The sequence below is a fragment of the Mesoplodon mirus genome, assembly GCF_964341445.2.
Source record: "Mesoplodon mirus genome assembly, chromosome: 4".
In the NCBI taxonomy this organism is placed as follows: domain Eukaryota; kingdom Metazoa; phylum Chordata; class Mammalia; order Artiodactyla; family Ziphiidae; genus Mesoplodon; species Mesoplodon mirus.
The window spans coordinates 121,392,993-121,405,107 of NC_138979.1; the positions used below are offsets into that span (position 1 = coordinate 121,392,993).

The 12,115-nt window shown below is 40.4% G+C and overlaps 2 protein-coding genes across 7 annotated transcripts in view; one reads left to right on the top strand and one right to left on the bottom strand.

The window, feature by feature from the left end:
• The window catches only part of STRN3 (striatin 3), a 116,557-nt gene extending 105,624 nt beyond the window's left edge, over positions 1–10,933 (bottom strand). Inside the window, exon 1 of one of the 4 annotated variants that reach the window (XM_082618590.1) lies at positions 9,986–10,933. In XM_082618590.1, coding sequence (XP_082474716.1) covers positions 9,986–10,267 — 282 coding nt within the window. In that variant the 5' untranslated portion in view covers positions 10,268–10,933. The remainder of the gene's footprint in view (positions 1–9,985) is intronic. The other 3 variants (XM_082618591.1, XM_082618592.1, XM_082618593.1) reach the window with 3 other exon arrangements.
• Positions 6,615–12,115, top strand: part of AP4S1 (adaptor related protein complex 4 subunit sigma 1) — a 49,838-nt gene continuing 44,337 nt past the window's right edge. Inside the window, exon 1 of one of the 3 annotated variants that reach the window (XM_082618604.1) lies at positions 6,615–9,859. The gene's annotated coding sequence lies outside the window, so the exon portion shown is untranslated. The remainder of the gene's footprint in view (positions 9,860–12,115) is intronic. The other 2 variants (XM_082618603.1, XM_082618605.1) reach the window with 2 other exon arrangements.

Genomic DNA, 12,115 nt, shown 5'->3' on the forward strand with positions numbered 1-12,115 from the left:
TACCACCGAGGTACCAGTATTACCTTAAGATGGCATAACATATCGGTCAAAAGCAACTTGGCAGCACCCGGTTTCATTACCTATTTACTGTTTTATGTTGAACAAGTTACTTAAACTCTTGCCCATGTTTCCTTCTCTCTAAAATGGAAATACTTGTTATCTATGATTTAGGGATGGTATACAAATTAGAATGATTCCAAACATACAGAAAGCACTCATTAAATGTTAACAGGTACTATTATTAATAGTTCTTTCTGTGGACATGTAATGCTTTCATCTATGTAATCAAACACCACAGGATGCTTCAACTGAATCCAACAAAAATTTGCAGCATATTCAAAACCAGCAAGTTCCTGTTAACAAGTAGCTTCAATTTATTGGAAAGCAGAAAGTGAAAATAAAAAAGTGCAACAATGTAATCATACACAGTGCAAGCCACTGTGAGTGCAGAGAAAGGGTGATATATTGCTCAAGTTTAACATATCAATAGGAGGAATGACAATGTTAAAGTGAAAGGGGATGGAGAGCTGGATTACACAAAATCGTTAAGAGACTTTGATCATGCAGGTTCCCAAACCTGGTTGATTATCAGAATCACCAGCTATACATTTTCAAAACACAGATACTACCTCAAACTACTGAATCACAATGACCAGGGATAGAATGTGGGAATCTGTATTAAAGATCCCAGGTGATTATGATTAGTTACTAGGTTTTGGAACCACCACAGATCTCACTCTCTTACAGTTAGAGACTTCACAAGTATCTCCAGATAAAATAAATTTAATCATTGCCTTTGGTAGTTTCACTGGAAGGACAGCTAAAGGCAAGCTGATATTATAATTACTCATTCCTTTAAGTCATTAAAGTACTTTTTAAGGTAAATATATGTGTTTTAAGTAATAATATGACTGCCATTTAACGAACAATTACTCTCAAATGACTGGAAACAAGGCCCAACACCATTCCATCCCAAAACAGAGTAAATGTCAAGAGGAAGGAGATACAGAGAATTTAATTTTAAAAAGGGCAAAAGCTCTGAACAGAACCTCACCAAAGAAGACATACAGATGGCAAATAAGGTGCTTAACACTGTTATGTCATTAGGGAATAGCAAATTAAAACGATATATCACTACACACCTATTAGAATGGCTAAAATCCAAAACACTGACATCAAATGCTGACAAAATGTAGAGCAACAAAACTGTCAATCACCGCTGGTGGGAATGCAAAAAAAGGTACACAGCCACTCTGGATAACTGTTTGGCAGTTTCTTGAAAAACTAAACATACTCTCATCATACAATCCAGCATTCAAACTCCTTGGTATATACCTAAATTACCTGAAAACATACATCCACACAAAAACCTGCACGTCGACATTTACTCATAATTGCCAAAACTTGGAAGCACAGAAAATGTCCTTCAACAGGTGAGCGGACAAATAAACTGTGGTACATATATACAATGGAATATTATTCAGCACTAAAAAGATGAATCAAGCCACAAAAAGACATTTAAGGAGGAACCTTAAATGAACACTACCAAGTCAAAGAAGCCATCTGAAAAAACTATGCATGGTATGATTCCAATTACGTGACATTTTGGAAAAAACAAAACTATGGAAGACAGTAAAAAGAGCACTAGTTGGGACTTCCCTGGTGGTCCAGTGGCTGAGGTTCCGTGCTTCCACTGCAGGGGGCACGGGTTCAATCCCTGGTTGGAGAACTGGGATCCCACATGCCATGCAGCGCAGCCAAAAACAAACAAAAAAGCAAAAACAAAACAAAAAAACAAAACAAAACAAAAAAGAGCAGTAGCTGCCATGGGCTTAGGTGAGGGAGGAAGGAATAGGGGGAGCATATGGGATTTTCAGGGCCGTGAAAGCATTATTTACTATAAAGGTGGATGCATGTCATTATATATTTGTCAAATCCCAAAGAATATACAAGACAGAGAGTGAACCCTAATGTAAACCACGGACTTTGGTTGATAATAATGGGTCAGTGTTGGTTCATCAATTGTAACAAATGTACCACAGTAGTGGAGCTATTGATGATGGGGGAGGTTTTGATGGGGGAGGAGTTATGTGGGAACTGTCTGTACTTTCAGCTAAATTTTGCTATAAACCTAAACCTGCTCTAAAAAATAAAGTCTATGAGAGAGAAAACACAACTTGGAAAAAAAAAAACCAAAGGAAAGGTGTTTTGTAAAAAAAGATTTTTAGTAATAAAAATATATTTCAAAGTTGACAAAAAAGTAACGGTGGCCCTGGAACCCTCCTGTATTGCTGGTGGGAAAGTAAAATGGTGTAGTAACTTTGGAAAACACTTCAGCAGGTTCCTCAAAAAGTTGAACATGAGCTGGCAATTCCATTCCTATGTACATACCTAAGAGAATTGCAAACATATGTTCACACAAAAAACTTGTGCAGAAATGTTAATAACAGCATTTTTCATAATAGCCAAAAAGTAGAAACACCCAAATATCCACCAACTGATGGACAAAATGTAGTATATCCATACAACAGAATACTATTCAGCCATAGTAAGGAACAAAGTACCATTACATGCTACACATGGAGGGACCTTGAAAACATCACCTTAAGTGAAAGAAGCCATTCACAAAAAGCCACATACTGTATGATTCCGTTTACATGAAATGTTCAGAATATTCTTGATATTCTATGATAGAAAGACTATTCTTTCTATCATAGAGACAGAAATTAGTGATTGCCAAGGAAAGGGGGGAATTGGGACTAACTACTAACAGGTTAAACCGGGTTCATTTGTAGGTGATGAAAATGTTTCCAAATTAGACAGCGATGATGACGATACAACACAGTAATATACTAAAAACCAGAGAAATGTACAGTCAACCATCTGTATCCACAAGGTTCTGCATCCATAGATTTAACCAACTGTGCATCAAATACTGTCAGGAAAAAAAAAATTCCAGGGCTTCCCTGGTGGCACAGTGGTTGAGAGTCCACCTGCCGATGCAGGGGACACAGGTTTGGGAGGATCCCACATGCCGCGGAGCGGCCAGGCCCGTGAGCCATGGCCGCTGAGCCTGCGTGTCCGGAGCCTGTGCTCCGCAACGGGAGAGGCCACAACAGTGAGAAGCCCGTGTACTGCAAAAAAAAAAAAATTCCAGAAAGTTCCAAAAAGCAAAACTTAAATTTGCAACTACAGGCAACTATTTACATTGTATTTACAACTATTTATGTTGTATTAGGTATTATAAGTAATCTAGAGAAGATTTAAAGTATACGGAATAAAGTGCATGGCTTATACACAAATACTAAACCATTTTATATTAGGGACTTCAGCATCCAGGGATAGAGGGGAGAGGGGGGTGGGGGAGTCCTGGAACCAATCACTCCACAGATACTGAGGGATGACTGTACACTTTAGAGGGATGAATTTTATGTTACGTGAATTATATCTCAATTTCTGAAGTTTTTTTAAAAACTAAGGGTGGCCCTAATGGATGAATGTTCCTAAACACTAACATCAACAGCTGCTAACATCAGGAAAGACAACGAACTGTTTTGTGCCTTCTGATGGAAGACCTCATCACCACCTGTGAAGTAGTCTTGTCCCCCACTACCATCCCAAAAAAGAAAATAAACCAATCTCTATCAAGACCCTGTATCCAACTAACCAAGTTACAGGGAAAACAAACAGGACAACAGAACATGTTAAACTGTATCAGAGATGCACTCAGCAAAACACAGACTCTGGGAACCTTTATAGGACCAAAGATCTGATTTCTTCAACAAAAAATGGCAAAGAAAAGGAAAGAAAGATGGAGGGGGTTCCAATAGCAATGTGTTATTTGGATCCTCATTCAAACAAACTCTTCAAAGATAACTGAGAAAACTGGAAATTCAAACAGCATATATTTGATAATATCAATAATATTAAGGAATTGTTCATTTTCTTAATTTGGTATGCAACTACAACAGTTATCTTTTTAAAGTCCTTATCTTTTAAATATATACTGAAATATTCATGGATGAAATTGTATGTTTCTGGGATTTGCTTCAAAATAATTCGGGACAGGGAAGGAGTGGACAGAAGTGTAAGTAAAATAAGACTGGTCATGAGTTGTTACTGAGTGATGAGTGACAGGTTTATGGGAGGTCACAGATCGCTGTATTATTCTTTAATATTTTTAAAACTCTCCATAATAAAAATTAAAGGGTATATGTAATACAATCATACAATATAAAGGATAAACTCTTAAGAGAGGAGCATGTATGGAGGGAAACCGTTAAGATTCCTCCAGAGAAATCAGGCAGGAGGAACACCCTGAACTAAAACAGTTGTAGTAAATAAATTTAAAGCACAGATTAAATCAGTGTTACTTCCTTAGGTCAGTGGTTAGGCTTCAAGTATATTCGAAGCCAAAAAATTGTTTTTTAACTAGAAAGGCTCCAAAGTTTTTATGCAAAGGAGACTATATTTCCAAAAAATTAATAATCACTGAATTAAAATATATTTTAGGATACTGAGGCTATCTATATTAGATAGCCCACTGAATCACTAAAGTCCAGCTCACACTTCCAACAAAGTTCTTTCCTGCTTTAGAACTTATTTTAATGCTATTCCTTTCCATTGAAAAACCTACGGTTAGGTAGTCACACTTCAGATCTAAAAGTACACATCCTCCTAAGGGCTTCACAAAAATTAAATGCGTTAAGATATGTATTAACAACTTAAAATAATTCTTGGCATATAGGAACTGCTCAATAATTGCTTAGCTATTTACCTGAAAGCTCACTACCTACACGTTTCCTATCACCATTTATTTTCTCAGCATCCTGTTAATTTCTGATTTATCACATTTTATTATTTCTCAAGTACTCCACCAGCAGCAAGGTCCTTGCTTCATATATCATTATATACCCAGTACGTAGCACAAAATAACACTGAAATATATTCACTGAATAATCATACTAGAATCAATAAGACCCAAAGACTCAACATTTTTAGAAGGACCCATTGATCTCTTTAGCATCTGCCAATGGGAAGGATGATAATAAACATTAGCAATAACAGGGGGGCTTCCCTGGTAGCATAGTGGTTAAGAATCCGCCTGCCAACGTAGGGGACACGGGTTAAAGCCCTGGTCTGGGAAGATCCCACATGCTGCGGAGCAGCTAAGCCCGTGCGCCACAACTACTGAGCCTGTGCTCTAGAGCCCACAAACCACAACTGCTGAGCCCACGTGCCACAACTACTGAAGCCTGCACGCCTAGAGCCCGTGCTCCACCACAAGAGAAGCCACCACAGTGAGAAGCCTGCGCACTGCATCGAAGAGTAGCCCCTATTCGCATCAACTAGAGAAAGCCTGTACGCAGCAACGAAGACCCAATGTAGCCAAAAATAAATAAATAAAATAAATTTATTAAAACAATAACAGGCAATAAAGGAGAATAAACAAGTTAAGTGTCTTTTGTGGGGGAAAGAGGCAGGCATTTGAGATGAACCGAATAACGGATGCACTGAATTTGAAAATTTAAACAGGAAGTTAGAAATGTGTCTGAGACATCTGAAAGTCAAAAATACAGTAGTGACTAAGAACATGGCCTCTAGAGTCAGCCTGCCTAGGTTTAAATCCCAGCTCTGCTACTCCTACTTATACGACCTTACATCTTAGGCAGATTACTTAATCTCCGGGCCCCAATAGTCCAGTGTCAAAAAACCCCAAAAACCCCCAAAAACCCACCACCAACAAAAGAAACCAATTGTGCTCACCTCATTGGGGTTTTTTTAGGATTAAAGGACTAAATACTGAAGCATCGGAATAACAGCAAAAAACAAAAAACACGGTATATTTCGAAATTTACAGTGAAAACAAAAAGAATCAGAACCCCAAGTAACGATAACTGAGACCAAAGGAGAAGAAACATATGAAGAAAAGTGATAAGTGGACCGAAGGGAAAATAAGAAATTACAGAATGTAGGCCAAAGAAAAGGATTTTGAGGAAGAAACTCTCAAAAGCAGAAAGTGTTGGTTAAGTGCATATAATCTGTAAGAAGTCCTCAAGATTTGGCAATTTGAAGGTCAACCACCAACAGAAAGAAGTGTTCTACAAAGTGTTTAGATAGGTATAAGGAGAGAGAGCAAAAAAAGACTATACAGCAGGATTAAGAGGTAAATGGAGAAAAGAAATCTAGATTATGGGTCCCTAGACTTTCTGTTTCCAAGGACTTCAAAAAAGAAACAGGGAGAATATGACATAAGATTGTGGACTCTTAATTCTATCAAATAAAAATTTTTTTACTCTACTGCCACCACCATTTGAAAAAGGAAAACTGCATAACAGCAAGTCTTTATGAAGGCTAAAACTCTCGGAATAAAAGGAACACCTTTATGAAAAATCTCTATACTGTTCTTATTTTTTATAATTTCATAGTAGATTTATAAAAATCTTGTAATAGAAAAGGAACAAGGATTTGCAAATCATTATTCTAGACTACCCTAAGAAAACCCTGGCAATAACAGATTAAAAGGGAAACAATTACTTCTCCCCATTAAAAATGAAGAAATCAAGTTATGTCTGAGAGAATCATCTCCTATTAACTTAAGATCTTTAGGTGGCAATATCTGTCACGTTATGACAAATCTGTATGCCAGAGTATGCAAACACAAACACTAATTAAAAGTTTACATTTGCTGGAGAAATAGTAGTTTTAGAATACAAACTCCAGGACTACATTTTCTATGTATTACCTATGTCATATTTTTATAGTTGGCACACAAGCATTTTGTATATACCATAAGTGCATTTATTACACACTAACTACAGAAAAAAATATAAGGACATATTTGCAATATATATAAACTAGACCTGGCATGCCATGGGGGCTCAATAAAACTTTTTTGAAATGTACTGAAGTGGTGTGTGCCACATAATGAATTACAAGTCAGATTCCACTGCTACAAAAAAATACCAAAACAACAATACAACACAATGGTTTCAAGAGTGGTAATAAGACCAAACAAAGCCTTTGGATTCAGATAAACCTGGGTTCAAATCTCAGCTGCAATACTTTATAGCTGGCAAAGTTATTTAAACTGTTTGTGTTTCCTCATCTGTAAAATAGAAATGATACCTACCTCATAAGGTTGTAGTGCTGATGAAATGGCAGTTATAATTTCTATTTAATGTGACTGCCAAAATCCCACAAGCAGTCCAGTCCATTTTTTCCCAAGTCCTAGACCAAATCAATCCAAATCTCTGGAGGATGAGACAAAGGCCTGCATACTTTTTATAGTTTTACAAGTGATTACCACTAGCACTCTCTTTTAGAAATCACTGTCCTAGAGCCTCATTAACAAAGCTTTACCTTAGTCCCAGGTAAGGAACCATCACAAAGATGAAAGAGCGTTAAGACATCCTTTGGTTTAGTTCCAATCTTCTAAGAAAGACCTTTACCCAAAATTCCTTTTACAGGGAAGAGAGCCATAATGCAAACTTCCAGTTTAAAATCCTTTCCAAAGCTAGGAAATATAATTCCACACTGAAATTTTATATCAAAATGAGGTATACCTTAGCCTCGTTGTATTCACTATTGAATAGTTTTAATACTGAATACTTTAAATAATGTATAGATGAACAGTGTACCCAAGGATGTATACCATAAAGATATGCAACTTCTCTTATTTCTGTTATCTTTCTTAAAATTAAGTGTAAGTTTACAATCTAAATCCATTCATGCTTCACTTAAACTTTCCCAATAAATTTTTTATTCAACACACACATTTTAAAATGTGCATCTCACAAGCATTCTTACTAAAGACTGAAGACGTGTAAAGCAAATTCAGCATTCCAGAAGCAAACCTGAAATCCTTTTAACTAAGTAGCCCAATAAAACATTTTAGAGAAATATACAGAACAAAAATACACAATCATGAACATTTTATTCCAAAAAAATCAATGTGAAATAATAAAAATTCCCGGAAAAAAATTAAGAGTCTAGAAACACTGCAGAACTTCTTCAAAAAAAAGCAAACAAAAAAAGTTTAGAATGGCTATATCAGAACTAATATGCCAACTGTAGATAAACTGAAAGCAAGCAAGCAAAATGAATCTTCCTTAAAAGACTTCGGTCAAGAAGAGAATTAGAAGGGAAAGCAAGGGCTAGGGTAGACAATATAGATAGACCTCACTGTTGTACAGATTTTTTACTAATTTAGACACAAGACATTTTTCAGCTACTTTCACCAGTGAAACTTATGAATGACTAATGCAATTGCTAACTTGAAAAGTGTTTAAGTTCAAGCTTTTCTATAACAGTACAAAGGCTATAAACACTGTATCAGGGACTGGTGAAATATTATTTAGTGAACCCAAGCCTCAATGCATTAGTAAATGCATTTTTAAAAATAAATGCCTCACACCGAATATTAAGTTTGCACATGGTGTAGTAAAAGTTGCACATCAACAGAACTCTATACATCCCAGATATTTTAAAGCAGACTACACACACAAAAAAACAATTTTGACTTTAGCTTTTTAAATGTTATATTTTTAAGAGCCCAACAGTATATCAAAGCACTAAAACACTGAATTGACTAACAGGTGTTAATTTATAATTAACTTTCTCAAGACTTGGTAAAGTGTCAAAATATATGTTTCTTACTTTTCAAAAGTTTAATCTTCCCAACTTTGTAGAGACAAATAAAAGTCGACTGGTTCAAAATCAAACTGAAGATATACGTATTTGTTTGAGGACACCCTTTTTAAGCTAATCCAATCTTCCTTCTTTCAACACTGCATTTCCCTAACCATTCACCCCAGGCATATATGACATGTATGTCAGCGAACAATACTACTTACATTCTAAATATATACCAGTCTGAAGAACAAGTGCAACACTATTTAGATGCATGCCTTTTTTCTTCTAAGCCTAAATTTGCCTTAGAAAGTGATTTTAAAGTAAACACAAACACCCAAAAGAGTTGAACAATCCTTTAAAAAAGATGTAGTCCTTCTGAAATACAAGACATAAGTCCTTAAAACACCAACAATCTTCTAAAAGTTAGGTAAACCAACCTATCAAAGTTTCACCTTAAGACTGAGTCCGGCTCAATTATGAAGGATCCTGAGGATATTTAACTTTGCTTCCCCTGCGTGAGTTGGTAACGTGAGACAAGTACGCTTTACTCCAAGTTAATATTAAATCTTCATAAAGACGGCACAGATATTCTGGTTTGGCTTTTTATGTGTAAAGAAGGGGATGGAGGACGGCGAAGGTTATTCTAAAAAGAAAAATTCAGTACAGAGAAGCGTTGATGAGTCAGTCACTAAGAACTCAAAAGGAATCTAAGTGAATAAGGCAGCATCCCAGGTAAGAAGGTACTTAAAGTTGGCGGTAGGAAATGAAAACTTCACAGGTCAGCCGCAAGCCATTGTGCTCGGTAGCAGCCCTGGAAAGAAGCGTGGCTGTCAAGGAGTAAGGGTTATCAACTCCGGGGGAGGGGGGCAGACATGCCAAATCGGAAAAGGGGGGTGATCCGGGTAAAGGTGGTAAAATGCCCGTCCCAATCCCTCTCCTCCGGTTATCCATCTCAAGAGGCACAAACAAGAGCAAGCTCAGTGCCCAACAGCCCCTCGCCGGACGCTCTCCCACAGAGAGGAACTCGGCCCCAAGCCCCGGAGACCCGCGCAGGCCGCCTCCGGAGGAGCCCCCGCAGACGCCATACTAAAAGCCAAAATGGCTGCCCCAAGGAAGCCCGCACCGCGCAGCTAGTGAGGGCTGGGTAACAAGCTTCTGCGGGAAGGGGGGAGGGGGGGCTAGAGGAAGAGCCGTCGCCAGGACCATCGCCCCCCGAGCCGCACAGGTAGGTTTCTCTCGGCCTCCCAAGGCCTCGAGCTCCGACTGAGGGGAGTCCCGGCCCCACCCCCCCACCCCCCGGCCGGGAACCCCGCCGCCGCAGCCGTCCCGCACACCGACCCCAGCGAGGTACCTGCAGTTCGGCCCGCTCCACCTCCCAGTGCGCCCGCTCCATCTCGAACCGAGCCCACTCGTGCTGGATGTAGTGCAGGATCCCTGGGATAGTGTACTGCTGCGGCCGGGACAGCTCTGGGCCTGCCGCGGGACCCGCTCCCTCGGCGGCCGGAGGACCCACGCCGCCCGCCGCTCCATTCCCCCCGGGCGAAAGGCTCATGTTCCCCCCAGGTCCCTGCTGCTGCCGCGGAGGGGCCGCCATCCCGGGGCCGCCACCACCGCCTCCGGCGAGCTCGTCCATTGTGTGTGGGGCCCCGGCCGGGGCGCAGAGCGAGACGCCGACCGCTGGGGGAAGGGCCGGAGAGGGTGGCCCCGCGCTGGCGGCGGGGCGGAGGCCGGCTGGGAGAGGGGCGGGGAGGGGGTTGTTGCTGAATGCCTGCCGTAGGTCAGAGCAGGGAGCTGCCGGCCGCCGCCATTACAGTCCCTCCTCCATCTGCCAGTTTCACTCACTCACTTTAGGGGAAGGGGGGGCCGCGGCGGGAGGGGAAAGGGGGGGCAGGGTTGGGAAGGGGAGAGACGTAGGGCCGCCGCTCCCGCGCAGCATGCCGGGTAGAGGACGCCGCTGCCGCCGCTCGCCTACTAGCCAAATAGAGTCCGGCCTCACCCTACGCAGGCGTACTGAGGACGCAGTCGGCTTGCCGTTAGAGGCGGGGAAGGAGATTCGGCCCCGCCCCGCAGGCTCGCTGCGGGAATCTGGCGGCTGAGTCAGGACGGTGGGCCACCGAATCCAATCTTCGGAAGAGAGTTGGTCTCTGCCTTCCCAGGAATCCGTATCCCTCTCTCAGTCAGTCCCCAGCGCCGTTCCCTACCCAAAGGTCTCAGCGGCGCGCCTGCCTTTGGAGCTGGGTTTTAACCTGGTTGGTCGCTCTGGCCGGCCGCAGCCGGTCCCGGATTCCTGACGTTTCTTTTGCATTCCTTGCGTGTTTTCAGGCAGTCCCAGAGGGTCGGGCCTCTTTCTCTGCCTGTCACTCTCTCTTCCTCTGGTTTCCTAGCACCAGTCAGTTCCCGGGGCTTTGGGGACGTTCTCTTTTGGCAAAGAGCCCAGATCTTCCCGGACGTGGAGACTGATTCTCTGTCTCTGAGCTTTGGTCCCAATTCTGTGCTCCCTGTCGCGCGTCGCAACTTGTACCACTTTGCCTCCCTTATTTCCTATTCTGGGGTGGGCTGTGTTTGGGGAGTTTGACAGGGAAGCAGTAGCGATTGTTTTCATTTTTCTTTTGGGAGAAGAGAAGGTGAAAATCTTTAGATCTTGATAGTGGGCAGAGGGAGAAAGAAAACTGTGGAGGAGACTGGTTAAACTAACAATTTGATATTTTAGAAGTGAATGAGCTCACAAATACTGTCATTCATAGAAGAATCTTTTGATGGAAATAGAAAATAAGAGCATTGTGAAGACAATTTAAAACCCTAGATGAACGGCTAAAAATGTTTTCCTGGGTTGTTTTAGTGAATGTAATATACACATAAAAGACAAGGTTAATCTTTTAAGTACCATAGTGTGTGTGTTTATGTGCTTAGGTTGCTCGGGAACATCCTTAATGAACTAGTAAATTTCTAAAAGTTAATGTAGCTAATAACCATTTGGTTAAAAAATAGGACAAAAATGATATTTAACAACATAATAAGGAAAAAAGTTTCATTAATTACAGCTATGCAGGAAAATCGCATATAACATTTATTGCATTCAAATTTTTTGCTTCTCTACTACCAATAAAATTTTCACTATGGAATATACACGACCACTCGGTGTAATTTCCCAGAGATAAAGTAGTACATCTTATTTTATCATGTCTGCTTTCTGTTATTATAGATTAATGGAGAGCAGATTGGACTTGTTACCCATGCTGCCATGTTTTATTTACATATGAAATGATGTCTGAGATCACAGAATTATTAAGAACTATTTCTCCATTTCATAGCAACCAACATACAACCTGCTCATTCAATCTTGTTTATTTGCGAGGGGCCTCAGAGCACGTAAAAAGTTCAAAAATACTGTACTGCCTCAAGACCCATATATATCAAGAAAAATTTGTGAGAGGGTGTGACTGATCTCCCTTACATTGGCATCAAAAGAAGAGGAGCATAC